This window comes from Centruroides vittatus, unplaced genomic scaffold, assembly GCF_030686945.1.
Source record: "Centruroides vittatus isolate TY-2023 unplaced genomic scaffold, ASM3068694v2 contig_970, whole genome shotgun sequence".
Lineage (NCBI taxonomy): Eukaryota > Metazoa > Arthropoda > Arachnida > Scorpiones > Buthidae > Centruroides > Centruroides vittatus.
In genome coordinates, this window is record NW_027122643.1 from 2014876 (window position 1) to 2036342 (window position 21467).

Here is a 21467-nt window from a genome sequence, read left to right on the forward strand (position 1 = left end):
GTAGACCTATCACCCTTGTCAAGATGACAAAGATTTACTGACGACACAAAAAGCCATTCCTTGTCCAATGAAACTAGGAGCATAGATATTCATTATTACTCCTCACGTACGTCACTTTTTTGTTAAAGAAGTTATATTGGCTCAACACCGTTTATCCTTTGATGCTCAACAGTCATTTCCTAACTTATATAGGTTTTACCTTGTTTCCTATTTACGATCAATTTTATAGTCGCTTTCTCTCATTTTACTTTCTTTCTAATTCCTTTCGTGTCTTTGTTGTTTTATTTTTATAATAGTAGGAACCATTTAAAAGCATGAATTAATTATTAATGATTTTAAAGACTATTACAGAGCTGAAATCTTCTATTATACTTAGGAGCATAGTACAAGAAATTTTTTATTTTTTTATTTTTTTAAGGTGCAACATTTTAGAAGTCTCTTAAAGCAGAAGTATGGCCGTTTCTAGATAAATAACGAGAAAAACAAAATAAGAAAAAGTTAAACTTCAAATTCTGTTTTTTAAGATGTAAAATAATAGGTTCAAGTTTATTTATTGAGATAAAGAATGTAGATATACTTTCTACTCTGGGGATATAACCTGTTGCCATTGGCAGTAAATCGTTTCGTTTAAACCTGTGATCTTCTTATAGAAAATCTTTTCAGAAAACGTGAAGACCATTTTTCTAGAAAAGTAGAATAAAAAATAGAAAACGTCAGAAAACAATTCATCCTTTATAATCTATTAATTATTTCCAACAAGTAAACTATTCTTTGTATGCTAATGAAGATAGACTAGTCTCAAATGATAAATTCATCCTTTCATTTTTATAATAATATTAATTTAGTTAATTTTACATAGATTTATACATGAATAACTAATAATACGTGAGCATGTATATGACCTACATTATTCAAATTAATTATTACATTTACTATACAACTTTCTCTTTAATTATTAAGTTAATTTCCTAAACAAATACTTTCCTTAAAATTTAATTCTACGAAAATTTTATTTGTGAAAACAAAGTTTTAATTTTTGCATTCCAATAAGAAAAAATATGCAAGAAAATATTTAAGAAGATGGTTCCGCTTTCTTATTTCTTACATTACTCTGTTTGTAAGATGATTGTAAAAGTGAAAGTAAATGGCCCACTAATTTCGTCGTACTAAGCCACGTGTACACCGATCTTTTCAGAGAAGCGAAAGTTCGTAGTAATTATAGTGTATGAAGGACATAGTGCGGCAGCTTTCCTCCCGTAAAAGGGTTTGCAGTAGAGCTCTAGATATGAGAAAGTGGGATGACACAAGCTTGGAATTTCCAAGTCTATCTCCATGGAAATGCATTCCTAGAAGAACCGCATTTAATTTCGTTATCGGTTCGCATTCATTCTATACTTCACCAGCTGCCATTCTGAAGAGAATTATATTTCTCTTTACGGATGAACTGTACAATAATAGGCGAAGTTTCCTCACCAGGTATTACAGATGGTTGTTTTTGAAAGAGGAAAAGAAATCTTTAAAATCAAGTGAATGCGCTAAATTATCATACGCAAGTTAAAGCTTTTAAAATAGAATAAAATAGGAATTGAAGTTTGTAAAAAATAGCCATTTCTTCATTTCTAATCCAGAAAAGAAAACAACATTGTTTTGACGTTATTTTTTTTATACATGAAATATGGATAGCCACATAATATTATGCAGAAAAAATAGCCTGTTATACGTAAAAAATAATTTTGTTTATTGTTTTGATATTTAACTATATTTTTTATATAAAGTCGTTTATATTCTGTTCGTTTATTTATACCATAATATAATCTTATAAGTATTATTTTCTTAATTAAATTTTATTCATTAATTAATACGCTAATAGTCGATATCGATATAGTTTTAATATTTTAAGTTTTATTTAAATAGTATTTTGTGAAAATTTCTAGTGTATATATATATATATAAACAAATCACATACGCCGTACACTGAATATATATATATACCTTATCTTATCAATATTTAAAATAAAGATAAAAATTTCATCTCTAAAATCATACAAAGTTTATGTAAAATATTATTTGCAATCTACATTATCAATTTTTTTATTTATGTTTTATTTTTTATTCTTAATAATAAGATGTTTTTGCCATATCTTCACGAATCTGAGTTAATATAAATATATGTAAAAAATATATATACATGTACTTAAAATATTCATATAGGATTTATTATCGTTTCATCTTTACTTGGGGATTAGTTATATAAATTCATTAATTTGCAACAAATCAGACTTGTATGAAGACGATGACAATGTTTATAATGATTTGTTTTATTACTATTTTATCCATATTTAATGTGTACATGTTGATGTTATGTCATGGATTATTATCCCGGTAGAGAACAACGCGAGTTTCATCAGGATGCTGACACCACTTGAGTTGCTCTCTCAGGAACGTTAGTTTTTTTATGTGCGTTGGAATGGTAAAATCGTTACGCCAGTTAGGATGAGAAGACTCGTCCACTTATATAATATAGCGAAATATTATTTAACTATATCTATACGATCGAACGTACAACATTCGATGCGCAAAATGACACACAACATATACGATGGAAAGATTTTAAGGTTACAGGTGCTTCTTCATTGAGAATATTTACCTCGTTCTGACATCTGTTCGCCTTTTGTACAGTTTCATTTTAGTCATATAGATTTTTTTTAGTCACCACACATTAATTTTTTAATGCTTTCGAGTGCGTACAGTGAAAAAATAAACTTTAGTTTTGATGTCCGAAGACGAAGTATTAGATTTTTTTGGTTTCCTTCTTTGGTCTCGTACGTACTACTTTTATATGATCCTTTGGTCTCTATATTTAAAATGTATTGATAAATAATTGTCTAAATACGTTGAAATCTGAACCTTTTGTAACTAGAACTGTAGGGTTTGGAATCGCTAGGCGAGCGATTTCCGCCCTGGTTTATTATAACGAACTTTCATAACGGAAAAGCCGTTGGGATCGGCCGTTAGAAACGACCGTTAGAAGATCCGTTGTGTTTCAAATCGACAACAGACGGACGATTGGCCGGCGGGAAATGACCGTTGGTGGCCGTTGTGGAAGAATTCAAATTTGATTGGCGGACGATTCGAACGTTGGGACTATTTAAGCCGTAGTTTCGGCGGGAACGGGAGCTCGTATCGAGAGTTTGTATCGGGATCGGCTGGGTTCGTGTCGGGAAGGTCGGATCGGATCGGATCGGAAAAAGGAGATCGTCGTTATCGAAGTGCTAACTAACTCTCTCGTTGGACGCCACGGAAATCTGGGGAAAGTAACTCCAGTGTTTTAGTACGAACTTGTTCCTGACTCGGAGGTGCTGTTAATTACAAGTCTGTTTGGATCGTAAGGAGTTTCTTTCGACGAACGTGTACGGGAATAGTCGGTTGTCGTTGGATTAGTGTTTGTGCATATTTAATTGTGACTCCAGTTTGTATTATTTTGTACAGTACATTTATGTTGTAAATATAAACTTTGTGTTTCGTCAAACCGACTGAGTGGTTATTTTGAACATTACTAGAACTGTTGATTTTTCCTGTCTACGCTTAAATTATTTCTTTATGTACGTCTTTGTTTTATTTTGATTTTGAGAGAAAATAATTTATTTATTTATTTATCATGTTCTTTCTGGATACTCATAGTTATCAGCAAAGTCATCCAACTATTACTAGACCCCGAAGATATAGAATAACTTTAGCTATTGTTCCAGCTGATTCCTAAACGTATCACTTCAACAATTCATTCTATAAATAATTTACATTTACATGTCATATAATAATTTATTTATAGTTAATTATATAATGTTAAAACTCTTGATAGATGTTTTTCTTTACTTAGAATAAAGTAAAAATAAAATTTTAAGTTATAGATTAATTTTTCTGTAAAAACAAATTAAGCTAATTATTGATTATCATTCATGTAAATTTATTAAAATATTATTCAAAATTAATAAATCTTTCACAAATTAAATAATTCTTTATTATATGATTTGTTTATTTTCAAGTTTTCGATGAAAACAGTTTTAATTAAAACTAACCAATAATTAAAAAAAATAAAAACAACTGACTTAAATTTAATTAAAGTTTAATTACTTAACGATAAAAAAATTTTCAAAAAATATAAACTATTCGTACATATCAATATCAATAAACATGTACGCGAAATTTAGTCATGAAAATAAAAGTCAGTCATTTGAATAACCATTTTAATTAACGTATAATTAACTTTGAGGAATATTTACAAGTTAGCTACTAATAAAACTTATTTTACAAATTGATTGATTCGAGCTATTCGTTAATTTGTCTTTGACATTCATTAATTCTAAGACATTTCTAATGAGAATTCTTGATACAGACAAAAAAAAGCAAAATAAAAAAATAAAAGTTAAGAGTTTTTTAGATAATTATTTATTACAAGATCAAAAGATATATTTTTGAATTAAATAGTATCGATCTGTAATTTAAATTATATATTTATTTTACAAGAGGATCTTATTCAATAGATTGAAAGCGATCCTCTTTTAGATGAATGCTTATTATATTCTACAATATTTATTACTATTTTTTTTAATTTATAAAAGGTAGCTTTCGTGATTAAAAATTCGAAAATTAACATCATTACATTTACTCCTCTTATACAATATAATGGTTCTAGATTCTCTTCCGCTTCAACCTCTTGTAACAATATTTATTCTGTATTCGCTGTAATTAAAGTTTGTTTTATTTCTAAAAATTTCTATTTTATCTAAACAAATATATAATTATTAATTTATGAAGTATGTTATAAAAAAAACTAAGTAAATTGATGAATATTAATGAATATTTTTGCTACATATTACGTAATTTAATGTAATGTACATGAAAACGCAACTTTACAGTTATAAATCTTTATACTTTCATGTAAATATATATTTAATTATTTTTATTTTTTCCCATTATTTAACACTATTATTAAAATCTTAACTTAAAGCGTAATTAAAGTAATTTATTCTTACATTTTTAAGATTATTAATGATTTTTTCATTATCATTATCTTTCTTCTTTACGAAAAAATATATTTTTAAAAAATTTTTTATTTTAACGTTAAAATTTCTTAAATTGAATTTTTAAAATAAATATAAATCTAATTTTATATCTATATATTTTTTATTATTCTACCAAAAACATATTTTTATTTATTTTTAATAATAGTGTAAACTAAACAAATATACTTTTGCATTTCAATAAAAAGATAAACTTTGTTATTTCTTAAAAGCAAATAAAATTTTCAATAAAAAGACGTTATAATATAAATAAAAATACTGTATGCTCTAGATTTAAAATAATTTCATATTAATCAATTATTAAAAATCTATAATATATATATATATATATAGGTGGCTGTAAATATATTAAATATTTGTTTTTCCCCTAAATATTTGTTCCCGAAGCCATTGATAAGGAATAAAACTTTAGACACGGGTAAAAGATTAATGAAATAATTAAATATTAATGTAATAAAATTTGATATCCTAAAATAACTTTCACATGTGATTAAATTTATCAGGTTAATTAGAGAAGTAACTGTATAAGTTAAAATATTTGATAAATGTCTTCTTAAATCATTTCCCATTTTTTGGTTTTATAATTAAATATATTAATTAGTTAATTTACTCAAAAGTTGTAAAACTGTTTTTACAATTTCACTTTTCGGAATGCTAATATTTTACGTTTTTATTCAGCCACACTTGAATTTTCTCATAACATTAATCTATATAGTACTCGAGATACTTCACACTCTGGGTAGAATGAATAATTTTAGTGCCATTGTAATACGTAAAACTAATTTTCTTTTTGTGTAAGATACTATAGAACGTCTTACAAAAGCTTCAAAATTCTTTAGAAATTCTTTATCTAGACTAAAAATACTTTTAATTAAAATAATTAATAAATCATATTTTACTCAAATTTTTTCTCGAGCTGATAATTTCTGGCATTAGACCTGCGTAATCTAATGAGAAAGCAGGTGTGTTGCTGACAGCATCTTTTAAAACTACATTTTTACCTTTTACTCATTGTCTACATACTCCACCCACTTTACCTAATCGTATTAAATTTACTAGTAATCCTTCTAAGTTTCATAATTATGAATAATTTAGAACCTTTTAGGCTTTAAAAGCGATAAAATTTTGAAAATATAATTATTAAGATGAGTAATAATAATATATTAAAAAATAATAAATTTGTTGTAAAATAGAAGATAAGATACGATGAAATTCATCACGACAAAAAAAAACCAAAAAATCAATTTTTTATATCGATTTAAAAATTCAATTAAGATATTAAATTTTTAATTGAAATATTGTATAAAATGATTTTTAACAATATTTACTTTTAAAAAAAATTAAAGATTTTACTTAATATTTTCAGAGAAAAGCAAAAATAAAAAGGGGAAAAAATATAGATAAAACCGAAGAAGAAATATAGAAAAAGAGGAAAGTAAATTACCGTCATAATTTAGCAAAGTTTCAATACAAAATGAAAAGAAAAAAAATCAATTTTGAACATTAAATAAAATGGATTTCTAGAACGTAAGGGAATTACGAAAAAGTGTTAATTAATAAAATCTAAAGATATTTGGTTATTATTGTATAGAAAATAAATTTTGGTAAACCATTATCTAAAATAAAAAGACAGAAAAATCTTTGAGAAATAAAGAAAAAAAATGCATTATTTCAAAGTAACATTTAGAAAAGCTGCCACCTAATGTTACTGCCGAACAGTTCATGTGAAACTATTTTTAAAAAGAATAACGTAATATAAGATTTCGTGGAATTCTAAGATTTTTCTTAAACTCTGTTTTTATCTTTATTAGTATAACTTTATCTTTATTAAAATTTTCATATGTAAAAATTTAATTAAGAAAAATGTTCTCAATAATTAAACTTATATAGAAATATATATACTGTATATATATACATATTTTAAATATAAATAATCCTTGAATTTTTTTTCTTCTATAAATAACTATGTAATTTAAGATAAAATATTTAACAGATAATATTTGAAACTTAATTAATCTTTTTTACGATGTTTTTTTAAAATTATAAGAGTCGGGTTATATATATAAAAGACGTTGGTGGTTGCGACCACCAACGTCTTTTGTGAGATGCAGACAGTAGAAAAAGTAATGAATCACGACATCCATTAATTCAAATTAAAAATTTGCATATTCTTGAATGAAATTTTTTTATCACCTTACGCATAATTATTATAGCAATTATTAAAAAGTTCTTTTATGTTACCTCCTTTTATAAGGTTCCCTATATATAGAATGATGTACAAGTAACCATTTTTATAATTTGCATTGCTTAGTCCTTTATAGGTTATGTATTATTCAGTCTTAATGTGAGCATTATATTCAGTAACATCGCTATTTTATAGACTTTTTCTATAATTTTTTTTTTTTTTTTTTTTTTGAAAATTCAAATATCAAATCTCTCTCGTACAATATAGAGTAGATGATTCTTTAAATTTGTCGCATAACATAATTACATTATCCAATTATTGTAAATAGAAACGTTGACTTAACTCATTATGTATTCTTGATTGTAGATGTTATTAGTATCGATCTGTTATTACATGGAAAGATGCTTTAATGATTAAGAATTCGAGAAAAAAAAAATACGATTTGACGAAAACTCTTCGTTCCATTAAATGTGAACATAAAAATCAAACTGCGCTTCATAATTGGTTTTTTAAGAATACCACTTCTTTTGAAATATAAGAATGATAAATACAATTAAAAGTAATTACTTTGTTTATAGTAATTGAACATCGTAGAAATTTATCATAGTTTTTGAACGTTATATTTTCAAAATCTGATAATAAAAGAGTGTAAAATGTTAAGATGTATAAAATTTAATAGGTTTTAATTAATACGTGACCGTAAAATGAGCATTAATTTTAAAATTGTTGAGGAAAAAATGTAATTAAAAGATGCTCATGTTGGTTTTTTCCCCTGCTGATGGAAACTCTCAGCAATTTTTGGATCAATGCATATTTCTTAAGCACAATGCCTTTAGTATACCTTAATTTATCTGTAATTAGCAATCATTTGCTATGATGGAATATCTTTCTGCGGGCAAAGAATGTTATTTTTTTGTATTAATCAAACGCTAAATAACATATTTTAAATAGTTCTCAATTACTATAATTTTAAGAGTATGACTATTATTGGAAACATGAAATTTTCTCATAGCTAAGCTTATTTTTTTTTCTTTGATGGATGAACTCATATTCTTCAACAACTCTTCAACATTATATAATTCAATGTGTCTTTTCTTAAATTCATTTCCATATATCGATTATGATAGATGTCACATGGTCATAAATATCTATCCTAGAAAATCTCATTATTTCTTGAAAATTTATCCTTTACATTAACCATTTTTGAATTATTATTTATTTGACGGGAATTTTTCAATCAATTCTTATATTTCTAACATATTCTTAAAATAGCTTTCATCCCGATTTTATCATTCTATTTCATTTTTTTAAATTACAAAATTTAGTTTGAAAGATATAGTTTGATTGAAGAAAAAACTGTTTTTCCGATAGGCCTATAATTTATCTTTAAATTTTATACCAAAGTTTATTAAAATCCTTGAAAGTATATTGCTTAACTTTAAAATTTATTTATTCTCTCGACGTATTCCTTATAAATTAAATTTCATTTTATGAAATTTTAATAAAGTTTAATCAAAATAAATAAATCAAAATGTACAAAACAATACTTCACGTTAATTTTAAAAATAATTTTAATTTCATATTTTGCAATTTATTTATGATGTAAAAGCTTAAATAATCGTTTTCTCATTAAATAGTTTTACTTTAATTTTTTTTATTATTTCTTCTTTCAAGGAGTTTTTATTGTATGCATGAATAATCGAAAGTCCTTAATGAGCAGAAAGCTTGAAGCTTTACTCAGGAGAAAATGAATATAAGAAAAATACGGTTTCATTTTCTTTCAAAATATTTCTTTTGATGCTACTTTTTTCACATCATTAATTTTCTCAATAGAAAATTTGAATTAATCTCCTCGCGATTTTAGAAAATGTTTTAAAATAAACTGTAAATTGTAGACGTTTCTCTTTTTCGTTTTTGTTAGCAAATTTATTGAAAAAAATAAAAATAAAAAAAGATGACAACAGAAATTGTTTGGAAAATATAAAACTTTTCCTTACAAAACTTAAATTAGTGTAAACAAGACTATAGAATCTTATATATTTATAGACATAAAGAAGTTTACTGCGAGCTATACATAATTTATGGTAAATCATATTCAAAATATGTTTGGTTTCCTATTTTAAACTCTTAAATTACATTATAAAAATAAAAAGTTTTAATATTTTCTGGAAAAAAATGAGCTAAATCTCTACAAATGAATGCAATTAATGAATTCAACATACTCGCTAATCAGAGCAATTAAAAGCGAATGGATTGGATGTAATTAATGATATGCATTAAATATTAACATATAAATTGTAATATTAATTTATAAAATTTATTTTATATTTTATTGCTAGATAATATTTATAATCTTTCGTGATTTATCCAGTAATAAAGAATAAATTAATACTTATGTATTAGTAATATATTGCTAACATTGTTAGAGTTTGCAACAAGATATTTATGAACTTTCATTAATTATAAATCATCTCATATAACATAAATATTAAATAAGTTTTTATGTATAAATCACAAACATTTTTTTCTCTTACAATAATATAGATTTATGGAGAAAAAATTTTATGTTGTTATATGAGAGTATAAAGAAATGAACAGACATATTTTGTCCTATGACAGTAATGTTATTTTGTTAGGTTTATAAGATTAAAAAAAACGAAGGTAACTGTTAAGAAATTGACGAAAACTCGATTAAGAATAAACATTATAAATTATATTTAAAGAAAATTAATTAATTTTTAGAATTTTAAACAGTAAAATTCTTTTTTATGAATAATATTAAGTATGTAACTACTTTACAGATTTAATTAAGCTTCTAGTTTGAAAATTTTATTAAAATCACTAGAGAGAAAGTTTTATTTTAAAAATTAAACTTTAATAATTTATATATATTTGCATAATTATGTACCTTTATTAATATTTCTTGTATGTTTAATCATGATAACAACAAAATTTAAATAAACCGATTTCTTAATACTTAATAAATACAAATAAATTAAGATGATTCAGACAATAAAATGAAATTAAACAAATAAATAATTATTTAATTTACAAGAATAATAATGAAAAATTTTCAAAAATTATATCTAGCTAAATATTCAAATTTTTAATTTAAATATATAAAAATAAGTAATTTATAAACATAAAAACTTTTACTCAATGACATGTTGTGATCATAAATTTAAATTAAGAAAAGTAAAAATTTTTGAAGTGGTTGTTATACGCTTATAATTAAAAATGAATGATTGTTGGAACTGCATGCAGTTAGTTTTTGCATTCTTAAGTGATTATTTAATGAGGATAAGATATTTCAAATTGTAGTTTCAAATGTTAAATATAATGAAAACATTGTACAAATAGCATTAAAAATGTAAAAAAATATATATTTAAATATTCACAATTGTTCCTTTTTTAAATCATTTCAAGTTAAAAACTTATACAAACTTAGTCTACATTAAGCAATAAAATTACAAAAAAGTAAATAAATAAATAATAAAATGTAATTTAATTTTTTATTTTTAAGTGGTTTTTTTTTTGTTCGAAATGTTGATTTATAAAAATCTTAAATTAATGCTTTTTGCGTTTTTTTTCTTTATTTCTGCTAATTTGATGGATGATATAAAATATAAAATATGTTGCAGATAATTAAAACTATCCACAGTTAGAAATTTTAAGGAATTTCGTTAAGATTTAATTAAAGATAATGTTGACATTTCTTTTAAAATAATGAAATATTGAATTTTTTTTAAATTAAATTTATTCTAAAACTTAAATTGAATGTTTCACTTTTATTTTTTATTATTAGTATCTAGTACTTGTTTTTATTTTTACTTTATTATATTTATTTTTAAAATTTTATTTACCTTTCTTTAGATTTTACTTGTAGCTTCGTTCTTTGATTTCTCTTCAACTTTATTACCTAGTTTTATTTAGTCTCTTCTTCCGAGTCTATTCCGAATCTCTCTTTCTTTAGTTTCTTCTTAGTCAAATTCCTTTAGATCTTTCTTTAGTCTCTTCTCGTTTCTCTTTTTGATCCCCTCTTAATGTCTTATATATTTGGTGTCTATTTAGTCTCTTACTCTATCATACAGTCTTCTGGAATTTTTCTTCTTTTTGAATCACTATTCTTCGATATTTCCTCCATTGATGTCTTTTTTAGAATCTCTTTAATCGTTTCTCTTTCTTTGTCTCTTTTCATGATTTTAGCCTTAGTATTAGCATCTATACTTCGTCTCATTCAGATCTCTCCCTTAGACTTTTTTCTCAATTTTATATAATTTCCTTTAGCACAACTCTTCCTTAGAAGCCACCTTCCAGTCTATATTTTATTATTTTTAAACGTTTAATATATTGTATAAAACATTTATAATGTTTGTTCTATGCTTATCATATTATATATTGAATGTTTGAAAAGTTTCAATTGTACTACTTATATCATTTTGATGATATCATTTATATGAATATATTTATGTTTAATAATACAGAATAATCATTCATCTTAAATTTTTAAATTCTTATGCACAATTTTATTATTGTTCTAAATCTTTAACCTATTGAATTTCCATCGATTATAAGTCATTAAACAGTATATAGGTATTAAAAATTTAAATTATTCACGATGTTTAATATTGATTTAGATTAAAATCGATCGTATGATAAATAATAAAATATTATTGAGGAATTTTGGAAGATTATATTAAAATCGATTGCGAGATAAATAATAAAATATTATTCGGGAATTTTTCAAGATGAAAAGTCCTTATCTTTGGTTCCACATTTAATGATTTAATACGATTGAATAAAATTAAAAATATATATTTATATTAAATTTTTGTGAATATATATATAAGTTTAGCTCTAATTCTATTTAAATCTATCGAAATATTATTCTTAAAAATCAATTTTTGTGTATGCGATGCTATTGAAAAGGAATGATTCTTATTGATAAAGTAATGATACTTACTGTTGCTTGGGGGAAAAAAAAGTATAATTTTTGTTTCCGAATTCTATTTTATTTTAAATTTGACTATAAAACATTGTAGTAAAAGTTAATATTTGTATATGTATATAAGTTCATATATTTTCAGTAATGCACGTAACATATGACATACGAACTTACGACGATTTTGTTGTAAGAGGAAATACAGCATTACTCAAATGCTATATTCCTGCATCCGTCAAAGACTTTGTAACTGTAGTAGCATGGGAGACAGATGATTCTATAACAATAGCAAAAGGAGTTACAGAAGGTAAGTAAATAAATTCTAGTAACGTGATGATAATCTATTAAAAAAATTTTCTTCTCGTGGTTCGTGTTGATAAAAATTCTCAGCATACTAATTTAATAGCGGTATCTGCATAGTTATAAGGTAAATCTACTACTAAACATTCATTAAATATTGTATTGCAGTAATATTCATACTAAGTAGGATCTTATAAATCCCTGCTTTGAATTGCATATTATACCAAGGTGTTTCGTTATTTTTTGTAAATTTAATTACAATTATTTAAAATACACAATTCTGAAAAACAAAAATTGTAATTTAGAAACAAGAAAAAAATGGGTAAAACTTTTATTTAATACAAAAATTTTCAAAAATTATCAGAAAAAACAAAATATACAAAAACTTATTAGTCAGAAAGAAGAGATGGTACAAAGATATGTATTTTTGTAGATAGATCTGTTTAATATTTATGATTTCCTTTCACATCTCTGTTTCCTCCTTTCTGAATTCCTTTACGCTTCTAATTTTTTTTCTTTTATATTTTAAAATAAGAAGAATGTCATCAAAGCTATCAAAACAGGAAGAAAAACTAATAAAAATTTATTAAATATTATAAAACATTAATATATGATAATATCTATACTTATTTATTAATAAAATTCGCACAAATTATTAAAATACATTCGACAATTATCTTTTTTTCTATAATAATTAGGAGATATATTTACTCTTTTATAATATTCCATTGTATTAAGCAATCTTTACATTTTCTTGTTGTTGTTGTTGTTGATCTCAATTTACGAAAGTTGCTATTAAATAAACTTTAATAGCATCAATTAAAAATAACGAGAGTCGTTATAAGAAGAGAGAGAAAAAAGATAATGATCTTTAACTTAAAAGTAAATTGTATAAATGTAATTTGATGGCCTTGAAGATAATTTCTACATTTATTTTCTTCGTTATTATTAAAAATTTAATGAAGTTTTATTATAATTAATATTAATTATGTAACTTTACGATTTGTTAGTGAGTTTAATTTTGGGATTTAAAAAAACGAAAGTGTTTTAAGTTTTGTAGAATTCTTGTTATATAATTTTAGATTAAGAATGCTTAGAATAATAAATGATAGAATTTGCAGTGCCTTCACGATATACTACGTGCAATACAATGTTAAAAACTTTTGTTGGGTAGCAGGTGTTTTTCCACACATGATTGGCAAAAGAGGATTTGCGAGATTGGCCAACAACAAGAACTAAATGGATCAAAACAAAGAAAGAATAAAATCATATAAGTTAACATATTACGAGGGAATTTATGTGATTTGTCATAATTTTCAATCATTTCGATAAGGTCCTTATTTTTCTTTCCAATATTTTTTATTGGGTTTTTTTGCAATAAATTTCATTCTTATAAAAATTACTTACTCTCTTTATAAATTTCTATCTCAAAATAATGATTTAAAATTTGATATATTAAGACTATAAGAAATAAAAGTAAAAGCTCACATATGTAACTTTCTAGACAAGTAAATTGCTGTAACTAATGAAAGTAAAGAGAAAAAGTTAGTAAATGACATAAAGAAGTGGCACGTCGATGGAAAAATCTATACAAGTATCGAAAGCGCTCGATAAAGATGAGCACAGAGAATCAAGAAAGATTTTCTTTCTGTCATTTAGAATTTTGAAAATCTTACAAAACGAATAAAGAGAGAAGCAGTTTTATTTTGGCAATTAATAAACTTCGGTTGAAGAGAGTGACAATTTTAATGCTTTCTAATACATTTAGCTGCTTCCATTTCCTGATATTGGAATAATAGCATTTTTTAACATGTTTTACACTAATAGCTTACAAATTTGATTATACTACAGCTGTTTATAGATGTATATTTAAATAAAACGAAGCATAGAGAATAAAATCAAACAAATCATTATTATTATTTTAATATAAGGTAACAAGCAGGAGAGATTAAGAATTTAGTTTTATTTTCTAGTACCACAATCAACAAAAAGAAAATATTAATAAATTTTTTCAAAACAACTTTACAAAATATATCATTAGCGTAATCGCGTTAATCAAAAGTATCATTCACGTTAAGAAAATATCACTGGGGTAGTCTCTGCACAATAATCAAATTATCGGAAACAACATAAAATTTATATACGTCTAGGTTCACAAGTATTGAATCATTCACATTGAATGGATAATTTCTGCATAAACCTTCCTATTTTGCTGCTTTCACAATTAATATTTTATATTATAATTCATTATTAGTTACTAATACTTCCCTTTAGTGACATTCTACAGATCAGTAATTATTGCTTCTATATAATCAATGTATTATTTATTTTGTATATTTTAAGATTCGTCAGTTTTCTTCTGCTTAAAGTAGAATTTTCGAAACAAGTAACCAAACTAATTTAATTTGATTTACTTTTTAAAGACTATTTTCTTCTGTAACCAACAAATTTATTAGATAACTACATGCATTAATACATTCTTATAAATCTGGACCTTAACATCTTATAAATTTCAAAAATCAAATTAAAAACAATTAATTCTATACCATGTATATTTAACAAGTTTCATCACGTATAAGATGAAACCCAATTATTTTAATTAGTATGTGGTACATAAAACTTTCTTCCATCTAAAACGGCATTATTAAAAAATCAATGAAGTAAATTTTGTTATCCCGAGGCAAGCTTCCGCTGTTACATATTTATCAGAAAATTGTAGTTTAAAGAAAGAGCGTTCTAATTTTCTTAAATTGTTAGATCCACAAAAGAGACATTTTCCATCCAATTTCGTAACTTGATCACATGATTGTCAAGAGAGTTGTTCAACTACAAATAGTATACTGCACCATTTCAGAATCTGTATAGAATACAATGGCAAATGTTTTCAGCATCAAGCATAACCAGTTTCATTTTTCCTTTTTTTTTTGTTAGAATAAAACGGTAGAATTCCCTTTCGGAATCAATCGTAAATAACTCAGACCAGAGAATATAACTGCAAAGTATTTGTATTTTTTTATATTTTTTTCGTGAAAGGCAGTTTTGTTTCGCTTCTTTTTCTTTGAAATTTCTAACATAAGGAAGTACATTTCGTTTTCTTTCTTTCTTTTTTCTATTTTTTTTTTCTTCTGTTAATCCGAGCTTACTTCGCTAGTGTCAATATACTAACATTTATTAAATTTCCTGACCAAACGTCTATTCTATTTGACGTGTATAGTCGAATATGATAAAGTCTTAGTATAAAAGGAGGATATTCTCACATCATACCGATCAGTGAACCATTAGGACTTTCGCTTGGATAGATATGAGAGCAGTTTTCTCGCTGTCCTCATTTTTTCTTGTCAAACGCAATCACATCTCAAAGATGGATGAAAGTTGAGATTTGTATTATTTTCACTTTACGAGAATTTACGCGTTTAACTGATAAATAAAAAACAATTAAAACTATTAAAATTTATAAGTAAATAACGTCAAATATTTATGTAAGAAAATAAATAAAAATTCTTATTGCCAATTTAATAATTAAAGTAATTAATGCAGTATCGAATTAAAGAATTAAATTTCACTTAACGTTTATTTCTTTTCTTTTTTAGTAATAACATAAAGAAACTAAATGTTAGATGAAATTTACACGCAAACTTTTTCTACATATTAACAATTAAATATAATTGAAAGTTACCTCAGTGTTTATTACTAAATCATCTATCAAACTGTTAAAAAGTTGATTAATTTATTGATTTTTGAAAGGACGGTTGTTTCCGAGAAATTCTTTATGTAAATCATTGAACGCTTTGTTTATTAATAATAAAATCGATCGTGGTTATTTTACATTGTAAATGCAGTAGAAACTTCTATTATGGAAGGATAAGGGTAATTACACTGCAACTTTGATTACTTGACTTAATTACATGCATAATATAAACAAGACAGTGATGTAACTGTTTTTTAAAAAATCGATCATCAGACGATATAATTTTCAAAGTGAACTTTATATTAATTAAATTAGAATACATACACGCCACTTTTTTTATGGAAATTTGTCTTTCATTTATACTTTTTAAAATATTTTTTCTCCTTAACAAATAACATCATAATTTAAAATTTCGATAGATTTAAATTTTCACCGTTCGGACCATTAACATAACTTTTCGATCATTTTCATAACTATTTATCACATCTGCTGCATTAAGGAACAACAAACCCTTGTCATCATAAATAACCAAAACTTGCTAAACTTGTTTATTATTCTTCTTTTACAAACTTTTTTTTAATATCAAAACTTAACCGATGTTCAGGATGAAAACTACGTAAGGCGAAATGGCCAGCCAATGTTCTTCAGTAGAATTTTGGAAAGTTTGAGGATGATAGATTACAACTAAACGGAACATCAGACATCTTTTTTTACATCCATCCGAAAATGCACTTAAAATTTTTCTGATAAAGTAAATGATTTAGCCACATTATGATTAATAGTTGGGTTAAAGCATTATTTTAAGTCAGAATGAAGGATATTTTCTTATACCTTGAGATATAGAATAACCATACCACACATGTCTTACGTTATAAAAATACTAGAATGTGATCAACTAAATGGAAAAGTCTTGCTTGAGACTTTTCTTGATTCAAAATCGATCGCTTTACCTTAAAGATAATTTTCTTACACGTTTTTCGCACACTTTGCTTGAAATTATATTGCTAAAATATCTACTCAACTAAATTAAATTTTTCCCATATACAAAAAAGTAACAATATATATGTAAAAATAAAATTTATATCGTATAGATATTTTACTATATCAAATTTATTTTCTTTTAATAATATATGAGATAAACTGAATTTTTATTTCTTCTTATCGTGTTACACAATGCAGCAGTTTTCTCTTACATAATGAAACTTTATAATGATTAAAAGATAATAAAATCTAATTAAACAAAATAATTAAATTTGTATTTGATTATAGAAGATAACTGGTAAAAATTTAACTGTTAAAATTATTTAATAATTATGCAACAAGAGATTCCTATCTGCTTTATCATTAATGTGTGCAACTACTAATGATAAGACGAATCTAACGTATCAATTATCTTGCTGTTATCTTTAAAATGAAATTTAATACTCTGTGAATAATTGTAGATAAAAGCTGCTAGAAATGACAAAGTATATGAAGATTAGTAACTGGCTTCGCAAATTATTGTTAAGATTGAGAAATGAAAATGGAAAAATATTGATTCTATGTAGATAGCATTGAAATGTTCCTGACATAGTTTGGCATGTTTCAGAAAAATAATTAGAAGATTGATGAGACTGCAAAACTCATAAATTTTGTCATTTAAGTTGCCTATTTTTAATTTATACTAAAATAATATATTTTTTAGAATGTTTGAATTACAAAAATAACATCTCTGTATATCTTCCTATATGGTCTTTTAATATAAAACGAGTTTATTTACTTACACTTCTTTGCTTTGGGCATTGTGTCTGTACAAACATGATTACGGCATTACTACATAGCTGGAAATAAAACTAAGAGACGAACATTTTAATCATTTAATTTCTTCTTTCCAAGATAATTTCTCAACTAATAGTTCATTACGCTGTAGGCTATTGACCACGTAGACCTAGTTAAAAATTCATAGAAAGGAATACTTTATATATACGAATGCTCATATGCTGTAGCTATAGTGAAATGCAACATGTTTAAACAGAATAGATCCGTGTTAAATCGGGTCAACGAAGCGTGCTTGTAAAATGACCATGATGGAAGGTGATGTGTGCTTTGCGCTAGATAAAGACCACAACATCTAAATTTCATTGCTTGCCTGTATTAGATAACTTTACTCCGTAATTCATTTGGTGCGTGTTTCCTAATGTATCTTCATTTAATGACTCTCCACTACATATCTAGCTGGATAAAATCCGTCATTTTTACCCCCTAATCGATATTTGGCTACCATAACGTTAATGAACACTATCTTCTCATTTACAGTCTCTTTTTTTATATCCTATCTATCCAACAAACACACTTTCACGGAACTGGAGAACGATAATCGGGTTGCAGGAAAACAGTTAATGTCGTGCTTAGAGATTCGACTTTAGAGTAATCGTTATGTATTTACAGTGGCTGCGAGACAAAGATTTAACTAACAAGAAAAATTTTTTTATGGTTTTTCTTATAGGAAAGTATCGAGTGACGTTTGATGGTGCCTTGCTTATTAATGATTCAAACTTGACAGATGCCAGAAGAAGATATCGTTGTGTTTGCAGGGATGATTTGGATCATGAAACCATTTCTAGTGACACGTGGGGTCAATTAATTGTCACGGGTGAATAAATTTACAATTTTTTAATTAACTACATTAACTGGAATGAAATGAATTCTTCTTAAATCGTATTTAAAATAAAAGTAGATTAGGAAAGTTTTATAGAATAATAAATTATTTATAAATATAATTCTGAAATTTATTTCTCTCATATTTTATAAATATTAAAAACTATACGGCTTAAAATTTTATTAAAATTTCATAAAAATGATGATAAAAGTCACGATTGTTTTATTTTTATTATCTTCTCGTGCTTACAGAATTATATTATCTCTTATCAGCTTATAACTATTTTATTATTTACTTTAATAACATGCATATCTAGATATACGTTCTTTTTCTTTGCTTTAATTCTCAAGACACAGAAGCTAATTAATTTTTAAAAACATTAAATATCCGAAAGTTTTACAATAAATAAGCGCTTATAATAGTAACCAAATGCATGCTATACTATAATATTTCTGGATTATGTATTTAATAGCAGTCACGCAATGCTGCTAATATTACTGGATTGTATGATTATTATATAAAATACAAACTTATATAAGTAACGAGCACGATAAAATTTAATCTCATCTTTAAAATATCAAATTAAGCGATACACTTTAGAACTGTATTAACCAATTATTTAATTCGCATCGTTCGAATATGTCATATTTAGCATGAATGTGACTAATTAAAATGTTTTCCATTACAATTCATGTAATTATTTACTTATTAATCAGCTAAATTAACTACTAACATACGAGAGTAAGTACATTAGAGATCGTAAACTCTCACACCACTTTTATCAAATGTACAAATGTTAATTAATATATTTTAACGTATTAAAATTTTATTTAAATTATTTAGAATTTAATTTTAAAAATTACTTTATATTCAAATTTAATTAAATCTGATAATCAATATGACTCTATCTAACCCGAATTTATCATTCGGGTTAGCTATAATTAAATTTCTAACATTTACAGTTTCGTTTTCTTGATAAGAATGTCGTGTTACATTTTTTTAGAACCTACCAGTACACTCTCGCCAAGAATCACTGGAACAGGAAGAGATGTTAAAGCAACAGTTGGTCAATATATTGAAATTCCATGCATTGCCAAAGGATATCCTGTGCCAAGTTACACCTGGTATAAAGAAGACGGAAGCAGACTTATTCCTATCAGTTATGATCAACGTTTCAAGCAAATGAAAGGCAGTCTAGTTATTGAAAGAGCCACTATTTATGACAGCGGTACATATTTGTGTATAGCAAATAATTCTATTGGAGAGAATAGAGCACAATTCAAAGTTTCCATAACAGGTTAGTTATGAATTTTTATTGGGTTTTTGTCGAAAATAAATTATTATGGAATGACATATTTTATTCCAAAAGAGTATTTAAGTAAAAATAAATATTTTAATTTAAGTATAAATAAATATTTATATTAATTGTTATTAAAATGTGTTTGCTTTCTGTAACAATTTTTTTCATCATAAAGTAACTATTCGAGTAAATACTAACTCAATTAGAATTATTTTGGTTTTGATAAACTCGTTTATGTAATATTTATGGAAAAATAATTTGTTTTAATATTTTTCTAACACTGAAAATAATTTTATAGATTAATATTTTTAGCGCTAAGAGCTATGTTGTTAATCGCTGAAAGGAAATATTCTAGGCATTATTTCAAAAATAATTTAAATATCCATAAGTAGAATTTTAGTTTATTTTTTCAGATTAATTTATAAATGTACATTTATTTATATTCGTGCTATTTTTTAAAAAAAAATTCATTTATATTCTTAAATACAATATCATTATATAGGAAAAAAGCAATTTAAATAAATATTGATTGTTTATATTATTAAAAATAAAATATGTTAAATTGCTTTGTAGTTTACATCGGTAAATACTTACTTTTATTGCTAAGATAAATTTGTATATAAAATTTTTAATTGAAATTCCTTATTTTTTTTTAACTTTCTATAATTAAAAAAATGAATTTTCAATTTAAAATGACATAGGTAAATCGTAAAATTGATGTAGAAAACAAAATTGAATTAATTTAAATCACACCATTACGCACATTTCATTTTTTGTTTTGTTAATTTTCAGTGAAGAAACTTTTTAATCATTCAATTGAGTCTGATTCTTTTTATTATTGTTTATGCTAATTTAAACTATAAAATTCCTTGAAATTTTAATGTATACAGGGAAGAGTTATATAAATTTATATCGTTTAAATTACAGTAAATGGTCTAAAATTTCAAAACGGTAAGAAATAAAAATATTTTTGTAACAATTCCAGAACGACTTTCTGTAAGCATATATCCAACAATGGTGAAAGCGAAAGAAGGTACTTCACAAACCTTTAACTGTACAACCAACAGAAGAAATGCCACTTATTTTTGGAGAAAAAATTTACAATTACTGAGTACTTCCAGTAGAGTTAGGTTTACGACATCAGGAACATTAAGAATTTCACCCATACAAAGAGAAGATAAAGGAATTTATCAATGTTTTGTATACAACAACGAAGAATCTGCTCAGGCAGCAGCTTTGCTATCTCTTGAGGGTAAGGTTCTAATCCTATTATAATTATCATGAATCGTTAATTAATAGGAATCTATTCTATAATTAAAGATTATTATCCTAA

The 21467-nt window shown here is 24.8% G+C and overlaps 1 protein-coding gene across 2 annotated transcripts in view; it reads left to right on the forward strand.

Annotated features, from left to right (window-relative positions):
• LOC136985493 (cell adhesion molecule Dscam1-like) overlaps positions 1 to 21467 on the forward strand; it is a 134472-nt gene that overhangs the window by 5221 nt on the left and 107784 nt on the right. For both annotated transcript variants that reach the window (XM_067282785.1, XM_067282786.1), the window contains 4 exons: positions 12354 to 12515; positions 18682 to 18828; positions 19838 to 20131; positions 21120 to 21386. In XM_067282785.1, the coding sequence (XP_067138886.1) occupies positions 12354 to 12515; positions 18682 to 18828; positions 19838 to 20131; positions 21120 to 21386 (870 nt within the window). The remainder of the gene's footprint in view (positions 1 to 12353; positions 12516 to 18681; positions 18829 to 19837; positions 20132 to 21119; positions 21387 to 21467) is intronic.